Source organism: Periplaneta americana, chromosome 4 (genome assembly GCF_040183065.1).
Source record: "Periplaneta americana isolate PAMFEO1 chromosome 4, P.americana_PAMFEO1_priV1, whole genome shotgun sequence".
NCBI lineage: Eukaryota > Metazoa > Arthropoda > Insecta > Blattodea > Blattidae > Periplaneta > Periplaneta americana.
The window spans coordinates 187,596,634-187,621,656 of record NC_091120.1 but is presented as its reverse complement, the minus strand read 5'-3'; the positions used below and the strand labels follow the sequence as shown (position 1 = coordinate 187,621,656).

The 25,023-nt window shown below is 33.9% G+C and overlaps 1 protein-coding gene across 3 annotated transcripts in view; it reads right to left on the bottom strand.

The window, feature by feature from the left end:
* Positions 1-25,023, bottom strand: part of LOC138698530 (serine/threonine-protein phosphatase 2B catalytic subunit 3-like) — an 805,310-nt gene that overhangs the window by 38,863 nt on the left and 741,424 nt on the right. The window contains exon 11 of one of the 3 annotated variants that reach the window (XM_069824525.1): positions 17,965-17,988. The exons of the other annotated variants lie outside the window; for them this stretch is intronic. Coding sequence (XP_069680626.1) covers positions 17,965-17,988 — 24 coding nt within the window. The remainder of the gene's footprint in view (positions 1-17,964; positions 17,989-25,023) is intronic. 3 annotated transcript variants of the gene reach the window in all.

Sequence of the window (25,023 nt, the reverse complement as noted above, 5' to 3'; positions counted from 1 at the left end):
AATCGAAGCTTCAAAACACTGTCTCCTCCTCTCACTTTCAAATTTAAATCATAACCACCTAAGTGTAGAATATGCGAGAATATTGTTTCAATACCCAACAGAAAATTTACTGGCATGAATGCTCATAATTTTGAAATATTAATGTACATGAAGACTGTCATAGTAATCGCATTTAACAAACACTGTTTATATGGGACCTTAGTTTTACATAAATATCTTGTAACTTAACAAAAATTAAGTTCTGTCTTGTTCCATAGCTACAGCACAGAAATGAACAACTACCTATTGATAAAGACAGTACACGTAATAATTTTTTTCTCTACCACAACAAAGACAATGCAAGTAAAGTTGCACTACTGTCTGAGAAAAAGTATGCTGTTTTAAGTTTTCGAAAGAATGAACAATAATTTAATTTTTTTAATTTTATGTTTTATTTAATGACGCTCGCAACTGCAGAGGTTATATCAGCGTTGCCGGATGTGCCGGAATTTTGTCCCGCAGGAGTTCTTTTACATGCCAGTAAATCTACTGACATGAGCCTGTCGCATTTAAGCACACTTAAATGCCATCGACCTGGACCGGGATCGAACCCGCAACCTTGGGCCTGAACAATAATAAAACTCTCTTTCAAAATCCGAAGTTTCAGAAAATAAATAAAGGGCACATGCCAAATCGGAGAGTACACAGTTTTTCCAATAAGTTACAAAAGAGTTGTGCATTCAGATAGTCTGACATGTCAAAAACTGCCTTTAGAAATGCTGGAAACACCCTACTTCGAAACCATTACAATACTTCACCTCATTCACTGAGAAAACAGGAGGACTCGACATCTTACCACAATGCATTGCAAAATTCAGAGCTACGATTTGAAGATTTGATACATTTTACATATTATGAGAAACATATTGTGGCTTTACCCCAGAATTAACTAACTATGATTTCAAGAAATAAAAACCAGAAACCATGTTATTCATACTGCAAATTCTAGCATATTTTAGTATTCGAATCTATATACTGTATCTTGCAATAACTGACTTTCTTATAAAAAGTACAAGATTTGCAAGAAATATAAAATATCAAGGATGGATTTATTCCTATCTGTATAAGACCTATATGAATAAACAAAATTCACTTATTATTGTTTCAAAGTTAGGTGTGCAATAGATTTGCTCAGCTTCTGATTATAACTCAGAAAAGTCTAATCACAAGAATAACAGGTAAAAGCTAATTTACACTTCAGTTTTTGAACAGAATAAATATTTTCTGTCGCCATTTCAAAGACATTCCCGTCCTGAATAATTTCAAGGGAAAAAAATTTCCGGGGCCGGACATCTAATTTTCTTCTATTGCACTAATGATCCATATTTATGGCAAAGTTATTTAAAAGCAGTAGGGGAGAGTCGGATTATCGGACATCAGGTAATATCGGACAGTGAGTTTCTTTCATCTACCACACGATGATAGTACCTGATTGACATGGTTACGTTTCTGTGATGTCGCATAGAGAAACGTAACCATGTCATTCAGGTACTACCATATGGTGGTAGATGAAAGAAACACACTGTCCGATATTACCTGATGTCCGATACTACCTGACTCTCCCCTATATATTAAATTTAAAGTTTAAACAAGTGTACAATGACAAGAGAACGGACTTCTAGATGCTAAAAAAAACAACCCGGGACATTTGGCCGAGCACGCTAATGCTCTACTGACTAAGCTAGCCAGGAACTCTCCCAGACCCCCCCCCCCCACACTCAATTGTTTCCTTTTATATCCACATAACTCAAGTGGATTGACAAGAAGTCAGAGACCCAACATTGAGTGCACACTTTCTGTAAGACTTAAATTTGTGGTTTTCTGTTAACGAATAGTAACATGTATTATACAAATCTGGAAATTATTCAAGTCAGCTTTACAGGGAGCAATATTTTAGCCAGATTTGTACATTCCCCACCCTTTTTCTATAGGTTGTTAACTTACAAGAACATGCAACTAAATCAACAAATACTTTCTAAACAGTTCAACATCTTACATTCACCAAATAAAAAAAAAAAGAAGTACAGTTTAAATCCATTGGCTACATTATACATAACACAGTGAATATATAATTTATGTCTGCAACTGTTCTTTGAATAAAAAATAAACTTTTTTCTTTATTTACAAATTTACATTTACATTATATAAAAGTGGCTAAATTATTAGAGAAAGTATTGCAATTTAATAACATTACTCTGAATTAGCACAGAAACAATTTACATAACTTGCCACCACACAACTTTTAAGTAAAATATGTTTTAATGATGTAGGCCCTATTGCTTACAATTTCTAAGAAGGAAATAAGAATATGCGATTATAGTGAACTGAGTAAGCTTTTTAGCATCCATTTGCATTCTTTAGTCATTAAAGTAATATTTTTTTTAGTAGGTTATTTTACGACGCTTTATCAACACCTTAGGTTATTTGGTGTCTGAATGAGATGAAGGTGATAATGCTGGTGAAATGAATCCGAGGTCCAGCACCGAAAGTTACCCAGCATTTGCTCATATTGGGTTGGGGGAAAACCCCGGAAAAAACCTCAGACCGGGAATCGAACCCGGGCCACCTGGTTTCGCGGCCAGACACGCTAATCGTTACTCCACAGGTGTGGGCTTAACCAAATATTACTTTTATGACTTCATAAATAACTTTCATTGACATATTAACATCATTATATCATTATTGTTTTCGTATAACATCCAAATTATTTTCAAGATAAACAGAATTCTGAAGCTATGAGAAAAAACTGATTAATCTAAGCACAAGAAGTTTAACAATAAGTTCTCTCATGTGTATCTATGTTAAACATATACAGTATATGTCTATGATAATTGCAAATATTATCCAGAAATAATTTAACAATTGGTTCGTCTGAACCGGTGCGAATCGGCCAAATATCACCACTGGTCTGGTGGAATAATGATGAATTAAGATTTTTTTTTATCCGTGGCGCTACAGCCTGTGAAGGGCCTAGACTGACCAGCCGGCTGCTGGCCTCACGCCCACATGTCGAAGCAGAGGTGGACGATCATCCAACCAGAATTGAGGTATCGTGTGGTTAGCACGATGATCCCCCCAGCTGTTATAGCTAGCATTCGCAACCGGATTTCGCTACCTATCGTAGCTCCCCCAGTGCATCACGATGCTGGGTGGGCACCAGTCCCATACACTAGCCGAAATTTCATGAGAAAATTTCTTCCCCCATCGAGGACTCGAACCAGCGCGCATTCCGTAACGAGAGTCCTAGGCAGGATGCCTTACACCGCGACACCACGGTGCGGGACAATGAATTAAGAATAACAATGGAAATCTCTGTATGCTATTATGCTTAATTGAATTAAGGCACTAATTTAATATAAAGGACAGTGCATGAAAACCTGACAATAAAATCAAGTTTAGTAATATAAACACTTAAGGTTCTCAATAAAATGTTAAAAAATACATTTTATCTAATAATTTGGCCACTTTTGTTTAAATTAACTAGCTACTGGTACCCAACTGACTGACCTAATAAACTAATTAACAAATAGACTAAAATAACTAATTAGCTAACTAACTAAATAAGTACCATAACTGATGAAGAATTTCTCATAAAAGCTATTAATTTTCCTCCAAAACAGCTTCTGCTTTTATAAGAATCAAATTCCGTCAGCACTAGATAAATAGAAAATGTCAGCATAACCTAAAAAATTATTTCATTTTCATTTTTTTATGTAGCCTATTCTCAACAGTAAGATGGTCATATGTTTACAAAGAAACGTTCTCGCTTCAGTATTTTTTGTGTGCTATGAGATCTGACCATTTCAATCTTTATATAATTAACAAGAACAATGTAATAGACGAATTACAATTCATAAACCTTATAATTGTTTTTCGCATCTTTTACTTCAGATTTACTAAGGCCAGAAGCAACTCTGTAATAAAGAGTGAAAGAAAGTCTACATCATCTGAATTTCTTCTACGTGGGCTCAAGCAATACACTACATGAGGAAAAGGGGGCGGGTCCTTGGGGGATTAGGGGGACGATACACCTAAATCACAACAGACAACGCAGTTATTACAAAATGCATAGACAGCTGTTCTACTGATGCAACTTACCACGTTACCACCACGTCCAATTGAGCGAGTGAGTAAATGAGAGAGAGAGAATGACCACATCCACAGTTGATTGGTTGATACACATACGAATGGAGATAAAAAAAACAGTGCATCCAGATAAAATGTTGAACAAAATCAACATAGCAATAAATTATGTATACAATGCATTCTTCATAAGCAGCACAATTTCTTTTTTTTTTTTTCTTTCCTTATAAAATTCAGAAACTAATTTATGACAAAAAAATATACAGCATGGCTCTAAGTATGCATCGCATACATTACCAATCAAAAGCGTAATACTACATTTGCTATTTATTGCAAGAGCATGAAGTTATTCAAGAAGCAATACTTAGAAGCAGTAGCGTAGGTAGTGAGAAAATTCAAATAAAATTATTAAAAAGATACAAAGAGAATTAGAAAGAGTTAAGTAGAGAAACAAGTGATAACCGAAAAAATACATAACCTAAAATCTGGAAAACGAAAAGAGCATTAAAACAGATCTAAATATATCGCATTATCAACGAAGGTTAATTCCTTCTTCTTAAACAGAACACTAACAAAACTTATTGTTGTAATTCTCCAATACTTTTGTATCAAATATCCACTCTTAACCTTAAAAATACTGACTACGCCACTGCTTTATGTGCAACTGTAATGCATTGAAATAAAAATGCAAACCAAACACTGTATAGTAGAACAAACCTAATATCTCTAGTTCTGGTCCAGACAGCAGAAAAGTTATTCCATATCGTTAATAACACTAATTGTATACTCATAATGTGCTTCATATGAAGACAAGGCAATGTATACTGCTTTCACATATATCATTATAATGATGATGGCAATAATAACACTGATGATGATAATTATACACTAATACAAAGCTATATAAAAACAGTGACGCCATTTTGTATTATCTGACCATATATGGACCAAAAAATCACATAAATGTAAACATTATAATAATGTTGCACAGAAAGTGCTTTATATAACACTTAATTTGACTATTTCAACAATATCTGAAGTGACGATATTTGTAAAACATAATAAAGCAAATGTTTTCAGGCGTTAGTTTTCTAAGTACTGGAAATTCGATTTTTAACCATCGTTCTTATTTTAAAAACAATATTATTCACTGCTACATACTCATACCACAAAATAATTAAAAACTCTTAAATCAATAATAATAACAACCCTTTGCCTATTTAATTTTCATATAACGAGTTCTTAATTAATATATAAATTACATAAAGACAGAATTTTGTTTGTCAACATGGCTATTTATTGTGAGCATACATCATAGGGGGTACAGTACATCAGTTATTCATAGATTTGAAAAAAACATATGACTCGGTTAAGAGAGAAGTTTTATATAATATTCTTATTGAATTTGGTATTCCCAAGAAATTAGTTCGATTAATTAAAATGTGTCTCAGTAAAATGTATGGCAGAGTCTGTATAGGGCTAAAGCTAGGAAATGCACTATCACCTTTACTTTTTAACTTCGCTCTAGAATATGTCATTAGGAAAATCCAGGATAACAGAGAGGGTTTGGAATTGAACCGGTTACATCAGCATCTTGTTTATGCGTATGACGTGAATATGTTAGGAGAAAATCCACTAACAATTAGGGGAAAAGACGGGAATTTTACTTTACGTAAGTACTGAAATAAGTTTGGAAGTAAATCCCAAAAAGACAAGGTATATGATTATGTCTCGTGACCAGAACATAGTACGAAATGGAAATATAAAAATTGGAAATTTATCCTTTGAAGAGGTGCAAAAATCCAAATATCTTGGAGCAACAGTAACAAATATAAATGACACTCGAGAGCAAATTAAATGCAGAATAAATATAGGAAATGCCTATTATTAATAGGTTGAGAAGCTTTTGTCATCTAGTCTGCTGCCAAAAAAGCTGCAAGTTTGAATTTATAAAACGGTCATATTGCTGGTTGTTCTGTATGGTTGTAAAACTTGGACTCTCCATTTGCGAGAGGAACAGAGGTTAAATGTGCTCGAGAATAAGCTGCTTAGGGAAATATTTGGAGCTAAGAGGGATGAAGTATAGGGAGAATGGAGAAAGTTACACAATGCAGAACTGCACGCATTGTATTCTTCACCTAACATAATTAGGAACATTAAATCCAGGCGTTTGAGATGGACAGGGCATGTAGCACGTATGGGCGAATCCAGAAATGCAATATAGAGTGTTAGTTGGGAGACCGGAGGGAAAAAGACCTTTGGGAAACAAGAGAAAGATAAGGAGAACAAAGAGAGATAAGAAGAAGAAAGGAGAATGAGGAAAAAGGAGAACAAGGGGAAGATAAGCAGAATAAGGGGAAGACAAGGAGAACAAGGGGAAGATAAGCAGAATAAGGGGAAGACAAGGAGAACAAGGGGAAGACAAGGAGAATGGGAAGACAAGGAGAACGGGAAGACAAGGAGAACAATGGGAAGGCAACGAGATCAAGGGAAATACAAAGAGACCAATGAGAATATATGAAGAGAAAGACAAGGAGAACAAGTTGACGACAAGATAAGAGGCAGGTAATGAGAACAATGGTATTATATGAAAAACAAGCTCTGCTCCAGATCAGCTCACAAATATGCCTACCACCTGAGCTATGCCTGTGGTGCCAATCAGCTTTGGTGCTAAAATGTACTGCTACATGGTATGTTTGCAATTAACCAGCTTTATTACATGATATATCCATTAGCATTTCTTTATTTTTGCATTCACTTCACATGTTTTCAATTTTTCGCCAATGATATTATTAGCTTTGATATCAGTTATTTCATAGCGGTATCTAGCAATACATCCATGGAATTTCATTTCATGTTTGTATTGGTGCAACATTATTATTAAAAATATTTTGCACAGCATTAAGTTTTCATGAATTCAAATATTATTATGCAGCACAAAAGAAAGTTTCGAAGTAACATTTTAAACTGTTGCTTTAAGAACAATATCCACTTTCCATAAGTAGGAGTCTTATTATGTAGCTCACAATAACAGCCATGTTATGAGTATGCAATAACTTCCGGGTTTGCAACATAACTCAGGAAATTTATTCAGTAACAACAAAGTTATCATATTCACATATAAAATTCCAATGCATTAAAATATTAAAAAGGCAAAAGGTCACGCTTGCTATATGCATGGTTACTTGGGAGTACTGGTACTAAACTGTACTAAATTTCGTATTATTTAAATCCAGGACCTATCCAGAGGAAACCTAAAACTGTTGCCGAATGTATGAACTTCACGAAAACATGAAATTGAGGATGTCCCTAATTATGTAAAGAGCAAAACCCTTACCTATTGGAATACAGAGTCAATACACAGATATCTGATATGATAAATAATTAAGAATTGTTATATCTGTGGCAATGTCTCGTGATAAACTGTGAAATATTTTGTATTAATCATTTTCTTCTTGGGATAAGTGCTGATAACATATTGGAGAATATTTAACATTTTTTAGGTTATGAATATAACTTTCAATATAAAACGACCATTTCTCAAAAATTACTATCTTTACATAAAGAATAATGGAGAGACCTACGCAAAGAGCGAGTTTATGTCAGCAAGTAACAAAACTGCACGTAAAAATCTTATATAACAACATTTACTTTAAGAAACTTTGTTCAACAAATAAGATACCAAAACTGTACAATAGAGTCACATACAAACACCTGATATAAGGAAGTACAGTAAAATGCTTAATTTACAGCACTTTATACTTTATAATATAACCATACAATTAATTATATGTTATAAACCTCATTCCACGACACATCTAAACTTTTACTAGTGGAAAATTGAAATATTCTTATGAAAAATAATGCTGTCTTTTTATCAGCTGTTTTTAATACAGTAAGTATAAATTTAAACTGTGTAATTTTACAATAAAGCAATAATAATATGTTTTTTTTTTTCTAATTCTTGACAAATGGCAGAAAATATTTTAAGTTGATACCAGGTGAATATTCATTCATCTTTGAGCATTAATTTTTTAAAGGCAATGTTATAAATTTCTGTCTTGGACCCTTCCTGCTTTATTAAGTTTTACTGAAAATAAACTTGTTTTCTGCCATAAACTTCTTACACATTAAAACAGTAAATTTATTTTCTGTTTCGCTCTTCTCATACTAAAACAAAACTCTTGGTACTGTGTTCTACATCTGCATACTGTATATTAAAGTTTCAATCAGCTGAACATTTCACTTTTATCTTTAAAACTTTCAATAAAGAGTCCCACAATTTGGTAACAATCATATAACCTACATGATGAGTATTAATTTCTACATGAAATTCTGCTAATCTCCATACTCCATATCATTAAAAAAATTACGTTTGTATTAATTTTTGTTTGAGAACGTAAATTAGGTATACTGGTAACTTCGATTTCATTATTACCTAAGTGCTATTGTTGGGAAGAGATGGCAACAGTTCGTCATTTTAATAGCTTCTATTTTTATAGACAGCAACAATTTCCTCTTTGCTATATCGTAAATACATAATACCAAAAACATAAAATTAGCTATTGCTATAAAGACAGAAGAATTGGATTTTCTCAACAAAAGAGTACTGGTATATAATAACGAGTATGTAACCTATTTCCTGCTAATAATATATTTATTTACAGAATTTCACTTAATAGATGAAATAAATAAGTCTACTTGACAAAAAAGAATCTTATCTCCAGGCATCTGAAATACTTTTAAAAATTAAGTGTTGATAAAATACATATGAAATAGAACAAGACCTGTTTCATGTCATAGAATAATAACTTTAAAATCGTTTGAATTGCTGTCTTAATATGACACAAAACGTAACAAATAACTTCACTAGATAATGAAATAGTCCATAGTGAATGTACTATGTAATAGACATATACTGGGTGTTCATTTCAAAGTGTGTCATGACGTCACTGTTGATGAGTCAGCAATTTGAAGCGAGTTTCAGCTTTTGTGTCAGAGAAGTTGCCTATTAATCAAGGCGTTCAATCTGAACTTGAGAATGTGTACGGTATAACTTGAACTTCGTAGCAACAGATGGCGGTCTGTACGGTCTGTGTGCTACCACAGCCTCTTTCGAACTGTGTTTTGCTCGGACAAGTCGTATGCAGGGTATTTGTTATCATCAGTTGCGTACGGCAACATTCCACAATACAAATCAAATGCTCCGTATCCATGTTGACCATCGAAGTTAATGTCAACAAATACGTAAACAATCGTCTTAAACCTCTCCCCAGTAAGAAAAAACTCATCTCAGTACATGTTTCGAAACAGTTCACATTCCTGCCACTACCGGCGTTACCGTACATATCGGTAAGTACTCTTCTGAATGAACACCGTACTTGCTAGGCAACTTCTCTGGCAGATAAGTAATACACCTCTGCGGAAGTGTAGGAAGATTGAATTATATGGCTCATCGACTAGCCACGTGACGGCATACAGCGAACCATGACACACTTTGAACTGAACACCCAGTATATCTAAACTTGGATTTATACATTCTTTAATTGCTCTCAAAAAAAGGATAAGCATAATATCATGCTTGGAAAAAATAAAAGTCTAAAGTCTCTCAATTACTTTTCACGCAATCTTTTATTATTGAGATAAAAAGAAATTTGTTAAATTCAAATTCAATTACTCGAAAATTGACTTTCTAATTTTTATTCACTTCGTTTCATGTCTTACTAGTAGTAAGGAAAAAAAACACAAAGTTTGTTTCAAAGTTTAAATTCTTATATTAGAAAAAAAAAAAAAACAAAACAAACAAAGACACGATATTCTGAAACAAAGACACATTATATGTTCAAATACATAAACATAGTAGCCCCTATCATTTTTATGCTGGGCTGAATAACAGAAAACTTTACAAACATTTTCTTACACTGCTGATGTATAAATCCAAATTAACAAGTTATGGTAATATTATAGCAACTTCATTTAACTCTGCATTTGAAAACTTATAACTACAATACCACATTATGGGCCTATGCTGAACAAAAGCCAAGCTTAACAGTACATGACCTAAATTAACCAGCTTTCCTTGGTATACCATTTTGTTTTCAACTTCAGTAATGATAAACATTTGTAATATACTAATTCAGTACCAGCAACAAATTTTCTAAAAGTATAATTAAAACATTATTAATCAAAATTCAATAACCGAGTTAAATTAGTTGAAAATGTACTATTAGTGACATTACAGGTTTGTAGTGGATTAATATGAAGTAAACATTGTTCAAGTAATAGCGAATGATTATTGTTGCAATACAATACGTGATTAATGTGCACTTCTCGTCATAGTTATGAATATGTATCCCTTGCAACTTAAGCTATTACGGAAGACAATGTTTTTTTTTTTTTTATTTTAAAGAATTGGAATTTATTTACACAAGTATAAAGTACCGGTAATGATTTACAACTGAATATAACTATGACCAATAAAATCAGAAAAACAATGTTCCAGAAGATCTTGTACTCTTCACCGGTACTTATTATTTACAAGTAAAACATTCTTATTGGTTTGTTTCAGAATCTTCTTCTTTTTCACCGTCATCATAATCATAATTATGCTTTCAAATAATAGGCCTAGTGGCCTGTTACGGTCTCTAACAATCGTCTGTGAGGTCTTCCAACAGATCTTTTCCCTCGTGGTATGCAGTAAAGAATCTGTCTAGATATTCTCGAGCATTCCATTCTTTTTAGATGTTGAAAATATATTATTTTAATAATATTCTACCTGTAGACTAGATTCCAATTGATATACCATTTGTGATCGTTCAATCAATTAACTAGGTTTTTCTTGTTATTTAGTTCTCATGAACATATGATTTTGTCTCATGACTTTTGTTATGTTATTTACACACGCTAATTTAAACATAAGGTCCAGGAGCAGTAGTGAAAATGATTGCTAAGTTATTGAAAATTGCCATGTATTTAGAGTTAGAATGAACTTTCAATTCAGTACTTTAAGTAAGGAACAATGAATTTACGTCAAATTCAAAAAAAGGTTAAACACTTTTGCATTATATAGGATATCAGTTAAAACATTCAATAAATAAATGCAAAACATCACCTAGCCATGTTTTACTAATTACATTAAACTAAGTTGATTATTTCTTCATCATATATGATCTCACTGTGTAGGCCTAATCTTGTTTTTACCTAATCTATGTCAGTCTATTTATTTTAATGTCTTGTAAACTGAAAATGTATTATGTATCTTGTTATTTATTGTGTCTTTTGGTAGCTTTACTATTTTTTGGAAAACTTACGTGTTAAAATTAAATTCATACTAGAAATCTTATTTTGTGTGTGTGTTTGTATTTTGTGTTTGAATCTAATGATGAACCTATAATCTGTAATAGATTGTACAGGGAGTAAATAAATACAATATAATCGTACCTACAGTCCAGAAAATGTTTATTTTTAATTGTTGATATGACGTCACTTTCATTATGCAACAAAAACTAACCTATTTCCATAATACAAAACTAAGTGGACCTTCGACTATAGTCGTTTATCTATTCCGCAAAACTAACATGGTTACTGAAGAACAATAATCATATCATTTATTATGAATAAATTTGAATTTGAATACTTACACCGTACAATTTGTGAATTACCAATTCAAATGAATTTGTTTTGATAAAAATGTGCGATTTAAACCTATGTCATAGTGAAAATATAACTGAGCAACGTAACTGAAGATATCCCCGGAATAAGAATGTAGGTACAGTAAGCAAGAAAACTATAATTCATTTTTCAGGAGAAAGGAAAATAATTTCAGGAGCATATTCCATTAGACCTATATTTATTTGCAGAACGATTTGACTAATCAAGGATACAAGTTTTTTCTGCTATTGAATGTAATAGTTTATTGTTATAAATGGATGCTTCAAAATTACTTTTTCCATCTAAGTCACACATTTCAATAATTTGATATTACATTATTTTTTCTGACGAGGTTTTCTTTCTTTTACGTTTTATAACTTTCAACAAATGTTATACAAGAAATATTATTCTTTAACACTACCGGTACTATAGGGTGACCAGACATCCCGCTTTTAATGGGATTGTCCCTTCTTTCAGCCTCTTGTCCCCTGTCCTGACAAAAGTATGCTCGGGATGTCAAATGTCCCGTTTTTTAAAATAGCGTCGCATTTTCCTCAATTACTGTTGAAATATTTCTTTTTCCTTTATTTTATTTAATAATCACGTAAAACATTGATTAATTCTATATTGTTTCCATCAGATGTCACTGTAGTGAATTCAATAAAGACCATGTTAACCACAAAATGTAATTTTAAAATTGTGCCTTGGATGCACTTCTATAGTTACCAGAAGGAAAGGCCAGGAAAGGCCAACACCTAGAGCAAATTCACTCATCAAAGAAATATGATGCTGATTGTATAGTTCATCTTCATGGAAAATGTTAAAATAGTTAAAAGGTAATATTAGGCAAAACATTTTGTTATGGAACAAGTTCAGAATACAGTGACATGGATATAATGTAAAATCCAATTAACCTGAAGGTAAGTTAACCTAATTAATCCAGACTAGCTGCAATATAAAAAATGTTTAAGAATGACTTAAGCCAAGTAGCCATGCTACTCTGTTATGTATTCGTATAATTACTAGACCTATAGCCTAGTTACTGTAAACAGTGTAGTATTTATTACTTTAAAATAAAATAAAACTGGATCTTATTATTATTAATTGATTAACTAGTGGACTTACTAGTGTTAATTATGTAAGATTTGTCCGGCTTACAGCTGTTTCAGTGCTTCATGCACCATCCTCAGAGCCTACTAGATCACGGCGTCATCTCGAACTTCTCTGCCTGTTATGTGGGTGTGTTTGATTGTTGAAAGGTGTTGAAGAGTGGAGTCAAATAGTGTGTGTACTGAAATTGATCTGTGTGTTGAGAATTTGATCGGGGTGTGTTTTAGTATGTTTGTATATTTCGTATTGTTCTAGTGTGTTGAGTTTTTGGTTCTTGGGTTGTATGTGTAGGATTTCCATGTTCGCATATATGTTACTGTATGTATGGTTAGCATTGGTTATGTAAATCGGCGTATGTAGATGTATTGTGTCTTCTGGTTATTGGTTTAATGTGTTCTTTGTAGCGTGCTTGGAATGATCTGCCTGTCTGTCCTACGTAGAACTTGTCGGAACTATTACATGTGAGTTTGTATAAGCCTGTGTGGTCGTATTTATTTGTTCGTGTTTTTTGTGTGCTGAGAGGTCTTTGTAGTGTGTTTTCTGTTCTGTATGCTATGTTGTATTTTTGCTTTCTCTCAAAATCTGTGCTTCAGTGGCTGGTCATGATAATATCTTTGAAAAATATTGGAATGCAAGCGGTCAAATGACTATTGTCAAACGCCTGGCATTAGAAAACAACAACAACATTTTTGCTTTCTGAATGAAGATGCGATCTTATGTGTGCTTTTGTTTTCATATGTTAGTGTAATATATTTCTTGTGTTCTTGTGTTTGTGTTGTGTTTTTGTGTTTGTTGAGTTTTTGTTTTGTCTTTCTTATGATGTTGTCTATTATGTTTGGATTATATCCGTTTTCTTGTGCTATGTATTTGATTGTGTTCACTTCTTCCTTGTAGTGTTGTTGGCTCATGGGTATGTTGAGTAATCTGAGTACCATTGTCCTGAATGCAGCATGTTTGTGTTGTATGGGGTGGTTAGATGTGTTGTGTATGTGTGTGGTGGTGGTGGTTGGTTTTCTGTATATTTTGTAGATGTGTTTGTTGTCGATTTTTGTTATGGTGATGTCTAGGAAATTTATGGAGTTGTTGTTTTCAAGTTCTAGTATGCATTGAAGTTTTGGGTGTAATTTTTTATGTATTGGTGTAGTTTGTGTATTTGTCTTTTGTTTCCTTTGTATAGTATGAGTATGTCGTCTAGGTATCTGTGCCAGTATATTATTTATTTTATTAGGTTATTTTACGACGCTTTATCAACATCTCAGGTTATTAAGCGTCTGAATGAGATGAAGGTGATAATGCCGGTGAAATGAATCCGGAGGCCAACACCGAAAGTTACCCAGCATTTGCCCATATTGGGTTGAGGGAAAACCCCGGAAAAAACCTCAACCAGGTAACTTGCCCCAACCGGGAATCGAACCCGGGCCACCTGGTTTTGCGGCTAGACGCTCTAACTGTTACTCCACAGGTGTGGACGCCAGTATATTATGTTGTCTGCATATTTGTTGTGTTCATTGTTGAGTATGTATGCTTGTTCTATGTTGTGTAAAAATATCTCTGCTAGTATGCTGGATATGGGTGATCCCATTGGCAATCCTTCTGTTTGGGTGTAGTATTTGTTGTGTGTGTGTGTGAAATAGTTTTGCTTTGTTGTGATGTCTGTGATTTCTACGATTTCTTCGATGTATTCTTGTGGTGTGTTATCTATGAGCATTTGTTTTAGTATCTGTAATGTGTCCTGTATTGGTATATTAGTGTATAAGTTGGTGATATCGAAAGATGCTAGTGTTGCACTGTGTGGTATGTGTTGTTGTTTTGTTTGCAAGATTCAAAATGGATCTTATTGCTCACTGACAGTATACAAAGACAAGTAATAATTAATGTTGAGATAAAATGTTGATTCATGTCAAGTTTAATAAGTGTCCCGTTTTTTATTTTGGGAATCTGGTCACCCTACACTACTATATTGATTAGATGAATAACAAATTATTAAATCATTGCATTTCTTGTACGACTTTAACAAAAAAAACCTTCATAGGCCTATATGCTGTTAAAATTCAATGAGCACTGAATAGCGTGTTTAAATGGGATACCATTTTGTTCTTGACATTGAAATAAACAGCTGACATGCTCTTCAGTGCCTATATACGTCACAAGGACTGTGAGTCTATAAAATGAAATACTCGGGCACATGACTGAAAGCTCGATAATCTATGAATGTTAATAATTCTGGTGAAGTGCATTTATACGACCCAGAAGAAAAAAATGTCAGTAGAATTTAGACGATAATGAAATTTAGTGGCATTAACAAGTGAATGACAGTAAAAATGACGATAATCGAAATTCCGACAATAATCGAAATTCCATTATATTATATTATTTTCTGAAACATTGAACACCATACTTTACAAGAACCTTTATTTTAAACTTGTAAATTATTATCTCATACTTTTTGTAAGAAAGGCCTTGAATTTTACTCCTTTCTAAAACTAAAAATTACCGGTATTATAAATTCCTGAAATTTTCGAAAAACTTCGCTTACTTATTCTTAAATACACTTCTGTACTGGAATTAGAGAAGAAACGCACAATTAATGAGATGCGTACCTTATTTATGTTAAAAATATTGAACTCAACTTATATTGACGGTACACCAAGGAATGCTAGTTAAATTAATATACTGAAACAAATTCAATTCCTACCTTAACTAACAATTTCCCTAATTAGATGTTATTTAAAAATTCATCATCATTCAAACAAAAGAAAACATAATTCGGTAAAAACTGATATCTAAAATTATCTGCGTCCCAACAAAAGTAGCAAATAAAAGGATGCAAGCATGCATCTAACAGGTAGGAACTGAAGAAAAGGTTAGCCAAATATTTATTCAGCATCTCAAAATTAATTAGGGCTATCACACGCACAAAACAGAACACTATGGCCTAGCTAACATCTAATATACAGACCAACACCTATATGCAGGAGGAAGAAATTAATCTGTACATAAAAAACGAACAAATGAATATGTAAGTCTGAGTGTCACAATTTTGAAATAGGGGGTCATATCCAGAAGATAAGAACAAAGAGTTTCAGAGGGCAAAGATAATATGTTTTATATATTTAGGATATTTAATAATCACGTTTAGAATGGCATACTGTACTAGTGTGTGAAGTCATTTAAATTTATATTCCATCACAATATACAGTAGCGTGCAAATTAATCCGAACACGACATATTTTTATATTTTCTGTCATTGTTGGCCTCACAGCTGCTCATACCGCTTTAATTGACATCTGTAGTACGTGTAATTCCATTATTGAAGGTCTGTCGTTATTATTTTTTTTTTATAATATGTGACATTTTGCCTGTCGTTTTGTAATTATAAGCATTTCAGTTGTGTTGAAGACTTAATACTGCAATCCTGTGTACATTCTGTCGTCTTCACAAATGGATACAACTCCACGAAAACGGTCTAAAATTATAACATTAGCAGAGCATTCTTCTATGACACAGAGGCAAATTGCTGCAGAATGTCACATTGGTTTGGCTACTGTTAATTCGATCATAAAACAATACAGGGAGACTGGATCCATCACACCCCAGAAAAAAGGAAACTGTGGCCGGAAAAGGAAGACTTCACCTGCAGATGATCGTTTAATTGTCAGGAAAAGTAAATTAAATCCTAGACTAACTGCTGTCGACTTAACCCGCGAGTTAATGGCTACCACTGGAGCGAATATTCACGTCACAACAGTGCGGCGTAGGCTTTTGGAAGCTGGATGAAGGGCTCGTAAGCCTATTAAGAAGCAACTGCTAACCCCTGTTATGTGCAAAAAACGCTTAATGTAGGCAAAATTACATCAACACTGGACAGTGAATGACTGGAAGAATGTAATTTTTTCAGATGAGTCTCATTTCGAGGTCCACGGCCACCGTGTTTCTTACGTACGGAAAGGATCCGAAAAAGTAACAGCAGCTCATCTCCAACAAGCACCCAAATACCCCCCTAAAGTAATGTTTTGGGGTTGTTTTACACATGAAGGGCCTGGAGCATTAATACCTATCAAGGGAATGATGAATTCTGACAAATATATTCACTTATTGGAAACCAGAATCGTACCCCAGCTGCAAAAATCATTTCCGGATGGCAGAGGTGTGTTCTAACAAGACCTGGCACCATGCCATACGTCTCGAAAAATTACAGAATCCTTCAACAAGAAGAATATTCAGGTACTCCCCTGGCCAGGCAACTCACCCGACATCAACCCCATTGAGAACTTGTGGTCAATTTGCAAAAGAAGAATGCAAAAAATGGATTGTTCTACAAAGGAGAAGATGATTTCTGCCCTCATTGATGTATGGTTTCACGATGAAGAAATGAAGAATATTTGTGGGAAATTAGTGGAATCCATGCCAAATCGTCTCAGAGCTGTTATTAGGAACAAGGGAGGCCACATAGATTACTGAGGTATGTCTTAGATCCTTTTTTGATCCCGTTTGAGTGTTTTTGCATAAGTAATTACGTTGTTCGGATTAATTTGCATGCTACTGTACATGTGATTCAACAAAATTTTATTTTTATTATACTGAAATGGGTGTTTAAAAAGCAACAAAAATTTATATGAAAGCATACTTTATTCAAAAAAATAAAAACGCACAACATAAAACGTAACAAAACTCAAAACAGACTTGTCATCGATTTCCTGGTCAGTGTACAAAAAGCTTTTGTGGAAACATCGATAACAATTACGTTAATTCTATTGTTTCCTTTTATCTCGAATGTAACTCTAATTTTGCTTCTGAGTTCATTGCCTGGTATTAGTGTTCAAAATAAAATAAACCACACGGTCATGCTATTAGTAATCTTTTCCATAACGTAAAATAGGGATTTAACAATTCTCTCTCCAAGAGGGTATCCATATCTCCATAAGAGTAAACCACAAACTCTTTTATCAGCCAATGGAGAGGAATGATAAAGCACACAACTAGGTGAATATATTAGGTGTATCTGGTGAAATTCTATTATTTAATAATCAAAAAAAGAAATCATAATGAAAAAGAAACCCATAAGTTGCACAAGAAACTTACCATTCTTTTGTATAAAAAGTTTCCCTGTGCACCCAGCAATTGAGAGTCCAAATGCATATAGAGAAGGTAAAGTGCAGTCAGAAGGTGCAATTGTTTAGAAAAAAGTAATAATAAAAGGGGGGAGGGGAGGATGTGTGAAGATGAACAGATCCAAGAATCTTATACAGGAGAACTCATATATCTGAATATATCAAGAAAAGTAACACAGGAAAGGCCCAACTACATAGTTAGACTGAAATTTAGTCAAACAATCAGTAATAGAGTTCAATCAAAGGGACATATTCAGTTATGAAAGAGATTCTTTTACTTTTTCTTTACAAGATTCTCATCCATATAATCTACTTAGGGGTATGAAGCAAGATATCATACTCTTATTTAAAAATAAGATAGCAAGCTTATAAAAATATCAACCAAATTACATACAAAAGCAGATGTCATTTTTAGCCAAATAACAAAACTCAAGTTTCATGATACTGGGAGGGAGGGAAAAGTAAACACAATAAGTAAAATGCAATCAATATATATAGAGATTTCATAAATATAAGACTTGCTACAGGTTCCAGTGAAAAGAGTACAGTGAATTTATAGCATCGCATGTCTTCCATCAACTACCAAAAATACACAAATAACTAGATTTTATCAAAAGAATAAATAAGGAGCAAACAACGATAAGAAGTGCTAAAGAAAATAATAAATTGAGGAACAGCCATTTTCAAATATTACAACTTAAGTATTTTTAAATAACATATCATCTATTTATATGTTTATATATACAGGCAAGAGTTTTATGCAATTAAATAAATATTTACATCTTTGTAACAATGTGATTCATAACTATAATATAGTATCATTGAAAAAGGGTCAATTGTATTTTCCACCTGTCTTAATGCCTATCTGAGAAGAATGCAGCTTTAAGTGATTAAATCTGGTATGGAGTAAATAAAGACGGCAATGTTATATAAATGTGGAATCATAACTAATCATGGAAAAAACCATGAACTGCAGGAGAGATATATAGTTCTACTATATTCTCTAACTATAAATCACTTGCAGTATAATACAGGGCATATCAAAAGTCCGGAAACACTTTCAATATTTTATTACACAAAAACTACTAATGATAGCACTTTCAAACACACGTCAGTTAAAGTCAAACTCTCAAAGTTCGTTTTACACCTTACAGAGATTCAATGTGTGAACCACGAGTGACTCGGCAGATGTCCAAACGATAATCAAACTCTTCCCATACCCTTTTCAACATATCCTCTGTGACCATGGCGGCAGCTTCTCGAATTCTGGTTTTTAGTTCCTCTAAATCACGTGGCAAAGGCGGTACAAACACACGGTCCTTTAGTTACCCCCATAGAAAAAAGTCACATGCAGTCATATCGGGTGACCTTGGTGGCCATGTCATGAAACATCTGTTTCATATTCCAGCACGTCCTATCCCACAATCAGACATCTCTGTATTCAGGTAAGCACGAACTGCATTGTGGAAATGTGGCGGAGCCCCATCTTGCTGAAAGATGGGATTGTCATCGAGATCTTGTCTAAGTTAAGGCACCAACCATTGCTCCAGATATGAATGTCCAGTCACAGTAGCCTCAATGAAGAAGAAAGGTCCGTACAGTTTTCGTTGTGACAATGCGCAGAAAACATTCACCTTTGGTGAATCACGCTCATGTTCAATGATTCTGTGAGGTTTCTGTGTACCCCAAACACGACAGTTGTGCGTGTTAATGTGCTCCACCACATTTCCACAATGCAGTTCGTGCTTACCTGAATACGGAGATGTCTGATCGTTGGATAGGACGTGCTGGAGTATGGGACAGATGTTTCATGACATGACCACCAAGGTCACCCGATATGACTGCATGTGACTTTTTTCTATGGGGGTACCTAAAGGACCGTGTGTTTGTACCGCCTTTGCCACGTGATTTAGAGGAACTAAAAACCAGAATTCGAGAAGCTGCCGCCAAGGTCACAGAGGATATGCGAAGAGAGTTTGATTATCGTTTGGACATCTGCCGAGTCACTCGTGGTTCATACATTGAATCTCTGTGAGGTGTAAACAGAACTTTGAGAGTTTGACTTTAAACTGACGTGTGTTTGAAAGTGCTATCATTAGTAGTTTTTGTGTAATAAAATATTGAAAGTGTTACCGGACGTTTGATATGCCCTGTATATAAAAATTTCAATTATTATATTTGAGACAATTTTCTTAATTTCAAGGTCAAAACATTTTCAGTTTAAATACTTTAAAAACTTAAAATTCAACAAACATGTGTGTCCAAGAACAACTAATAAGCATGAATTAATCAAATTCAAGTCTATGAAACAATCGAATTAACAAAATTACAATTTTCCGGATTTTACATTTTCCTTCTTTTTATGTTTAGATAATTTTCGGTGTTTTGTGTGACATTTTGATTAGGATAAGTCATCTTCGACACCAACAGAGATATATAAAATACAGAAGGTTTATAGTTACACCAAATAGAAATAACTACGAATTAAAAAATCATCAGCCCTAACTGTCGCTAAAACAATAACCACAATCTTCTCCATGTTTTATATCTTCTGATATTACCAAGGACAGTGTCTTAAAAATCAGGTATGAACATACATGCTTAATGCTCACCTGACTAGAACCACACAAAAGAAAAGTTCAACTACTAACACACATAATTATATTACACTTTGATTCTGAAATAAAATAATTATTAATGAAAATGGCTGTTTAGTTATTGTGAATTAAAATTCTATGTTGGATAAACAGAGTGTACGAAAAAAAACATTTGTTTAACCAATCTTTGTAGTAATTGGTTTGTGCTTTCAAAAACAAACAAAACATACAGGAAAGAATTTTAAAAAGAAACGTTCTAATTATAATTATAGTAATAATAATAATAAGAATTATGAGAATAATTAACTTGTCACCTGTGCACTCCAGCTACATAACACACACCTACATGAGCGTAATAAATTAAGGATTGATTCTTACCATCTGAGTTATCCAAAATGAAAGGAATGACAACGAATTCAAATTCATTAGTTCACTCTTCACAAATAAACCAATGATTAAATTCTAATCATGCTTATATCTTACATAAACAATGAATGCAAGAGAAGCTGTAACCGCTGGTCATATCATTTATATAAATCACATTTTATATAATATATAATTATTTATCCTCTGACTGAGGTTCTGGCTAATATGTACAGTTTCCCTAGAAAAGAATGAGACAATTGAATATTCCTAAGTCTCAGATGTAAGACACTGCGCATGATCGGAGACCAGAGCACTGATACACAAGATAACGAATATTGAGTTACTTAAATTCAGGCTATTTGGTTTGTTACTAGCATTGTTCCGAAATTCACTTCATAAACTGCAAAAAATATGGTAATATGATGTAAATAATAGATAAATATAATATGCATAAATCGTCTAAATAAATCGACATTGGACCTTCATGACTAGATCGACACTCAGCACAGAAAGGAAAGCTTTCGTGTCGTTTCAATAGCTCAGACATTAAGACTTCTGCGTGTTTTGTAGAAGAGTGCGAGTTCGATTCTTAGTCTACACAACTTCTTTTTTTGTCTAAATAACGTTGAAATAGAGTTTTATAAAGTCCTGAGATTAAACAAACAACACAAAATTACAAATTATAATACTATAAACGTTAATCTAATGAATATCTTAAAAACTAACAATTAGAATGAAATTAAAAGAATATTCCTAAGCCACACAGACAAACTTTTCCAAACGTTTAGAGTCCTTAGGCCTATGCCATTTGTTGAGTAATTATTACAATATTTTATTAGAAGCTTTCCCATACGCATAAGAAATGTACTCGCACAAAACAATTTTTGTTAAAAATGTGGCTTTGGACTATTTCATTCTCACCCCTTCAGCTGATTTTAACTGTTTTATCTACGTGTTTGCAATGGTGTTTAATTTAATGTGCATTCAATTTTATTTATGTTTTGATTGAATGAAAAAGCACTGTAGCAGTTATTGACTAATTAGATAGGCCTATATTAATATTAATTATTAAATGCATCTGTTAAATAACGAATTGCAGTATCTTTTGCAAAATCTTGAATGTTGAAGTTGTCAATAATATTTATGTACTATATACTGTACTATAAGGCATTAAAAAACACGAGATGTTTTGGTTATACAGTGGAACCGACATGCTACTGTACTCGTATGAGCTACCAAGACAAGACAGTGACATTAGCAGCAGGCATTTGCCATTCGGTACAGAGAAGCAATGATATTTTGTGACCCGAGCTATGTTGTGAAATCGTGGCCTTAAGTGGCTGTCTTCTTCATGATCCTTCTTCTGGTCCTTGTCCTTGTTATGGTTCTTGTAACAATTCTTGTAGTATTTGTCGTGGTACTTATCGTGGTTCTTTCGTATTCCTGGTCGTGAACCATATCTTAGTCGTTATTGTAAGCCTTGTCGTGGTGCTTTCTGTTGTCCATGTCATTATCATTATCGTAGTCCTTGTCGTTGTTCTCGTGATTCTTATCGTCATCTTGTTGCCTTTGTTGTAGTCCTAATCATGGTCCTTGTTGTCTTTGTCATGGTTCTAATCATGGCCTTGGTGCTTGTCATAATGCTTGTCATGGTCCTTGTTGTGTCCATGTCGTAGTTCTGATTGTTATCCGTATCGTAATGCATGTCCTGATCCTTATTTCGATCACTGTTATTCTTGTCTTTGTGTTCGTCCGTTTCGTGGTCCCATATTGGTCATTGTTTCTTTGTCGTAATATTATTGTGGTCATTATTGTTGTCCAAGCCATGGTGTCTTATTGCGATCATTATCGTGGTGCATGTCATGGTCCATGTCATGATATTTATCGTGGTCCTTGTCCTTATCGAGGTCCTTGATAACTTTTCCAGGGTCTTTATAGTGGCCATTCTTGTCTCTCTTGTGGTTATTCTCTGCTTTGTTGGGGTCCTCATCACAGTGCTTGTTTCCATTGTAATGGTCTTTTTCGATCTTGTTTTTGTCATGGTCCCTATCGTGGCCTTGGTCCTTATCATGGTAGCTATATGTCGTGATTCTTATAGTTGTCTCTGTCTTTGTCCATTTCGCGTCCTTATATTGGTCCTAGTTATCTCTAGCATGGTCCTTACCGTGATAATTGTTGCCTTTGTCATATTTTTTTTATCGTGAACATTGTTGTCTTTGTCGTGGTCCTAGTTGTCATACATACATTTAAGAAATGTCGAAGATTTAGAGTTCTTCTAACAAAACAAACGTTAACAATTTTGTCTTCTAATCAGTTAATTTTGCTGATTTAATGTGGATGTGGTTTTCTGTAACTAGTTCAACTATACTACCAAGTGAACTAGGCTTCTTTATGCACCATCAAGTGATGGTGGTGGGAATAGGAGAGAATTACTAGCTTATGTTAACTACAGTATATGCAGCATTTAGAAAGAAACCTCTTCTTCTGTCTATCAAGGTTTAGGCCTAGTAGACCTGTTCCAAGCCAAAAACTGTCGCTCCATCTCCTCGTTGGCGTTCCATGTCTCTACGTCCTAATGATTTGTAAAATAATGCCTGCCCTGGAAATCTTGAGGGTGAAATTCGAAGAACACGGTCTTGCCATTTTTGCTGATACTGCTGTATCTCGTCTATTATACTATTCTGTCCCAACACTGCTCGGATATTCTTATTTGTTAGTCAATCCCTTCTTGTAACTCTTATTAACGACGTGAGAAATCGCATCTGGACTGCTTCCAATATACTTTTATCCTTTGACCTTCAGCACCAATGCTTCATTTGCGTATTTTAATAATAATAATAATAATAATAATAATAATAATAATAATAATAATAATTTAATCTGGCAGAGCTAAGGCCAGTAGGCCTTCTCTCCCGCCGAGCCAGACTCTAATTCTAATTAAATACAATTGGTTACGTAGTTATTCTAGAGCATTCATTTTTAGCCCCATACTTTTTAGTTATGTGCACATGGAGTTCACGTCGTTGTTTGTTGACATCAGATCGAAGGGGTGGAGTACCCGCTGGGACACACCGGACATGTACACTTGCATTAATATAAAGGTGAGTCACTTCTGTTAATCATTCTTGAGCGAAACAAATGAACTTCAACTGTTGCAATTTATAACTAAGTGCATGCGTAAAGTATCAAAATTAAAGTTTCTTGTGCGATCACTCAACAACAGTTTGTATTTAGAGAAACTTCTCTCACCATCACAAGACGTTACTGGAGCAAACAGGAAATAAGGAACGTTACTGTCTTTTACTACCCCCTGTGCCAGATTTTTGCCACAAAGTCGAATAACCAGGGATCTTGTGTAGAACACCTTTAAGTTTATTCTTAACTTTTTCGCCAATAGTATTACCTTGTACATCTGGAACATTCACGTTTCTTTCAAGTTCATCTATTAAATTAAAGGCGTCTGACATTTTCAGATCACGAGCTTCTAAACGTGTAATTGATTTCGAGAACCTTGAAACTACCAAGATCTGCAACACTTAGCGAACGATTTGTCGTGTATATTTTTCCAGAAAGTCCTTAAGATAACTATTTTCGAGCTTATGAAATGGTATATATTTAACCACCATTTCTCATAAATCTCTGCAAAATTCTGAGTCCTTAACCTGATTGTCAGTAGAGATGGACGATTGTTCATTGCCTACACTGCTGAACAAATTTATGTGGTAAATATGTTTCTTCGAATTACAATGTTGTTTCAAGTACTTACTTTTACTTTCCCTACACATATTATAGAGTCGGCATGTGACTTTATATGTTCATTTCCAAAGTCCTCCACAATCTTATTCAAACGATCCTGTAAAGAACGTTTTGCTTTTGGCATTGTAAATGCACTGATCTTGTACAACTAAAGATAATTGACACGGTACGTTCGCTGTGTGCTCTACATGCTGTCCTACAACTCCACAACTATTTTGTATGTGATCTATAAGTACGCAAGGTCAAGTGACGTTATCCATACTCCATACAGCTAACTTAACATTCGCTGTCTGTCGTGTTATGGGGCTAAA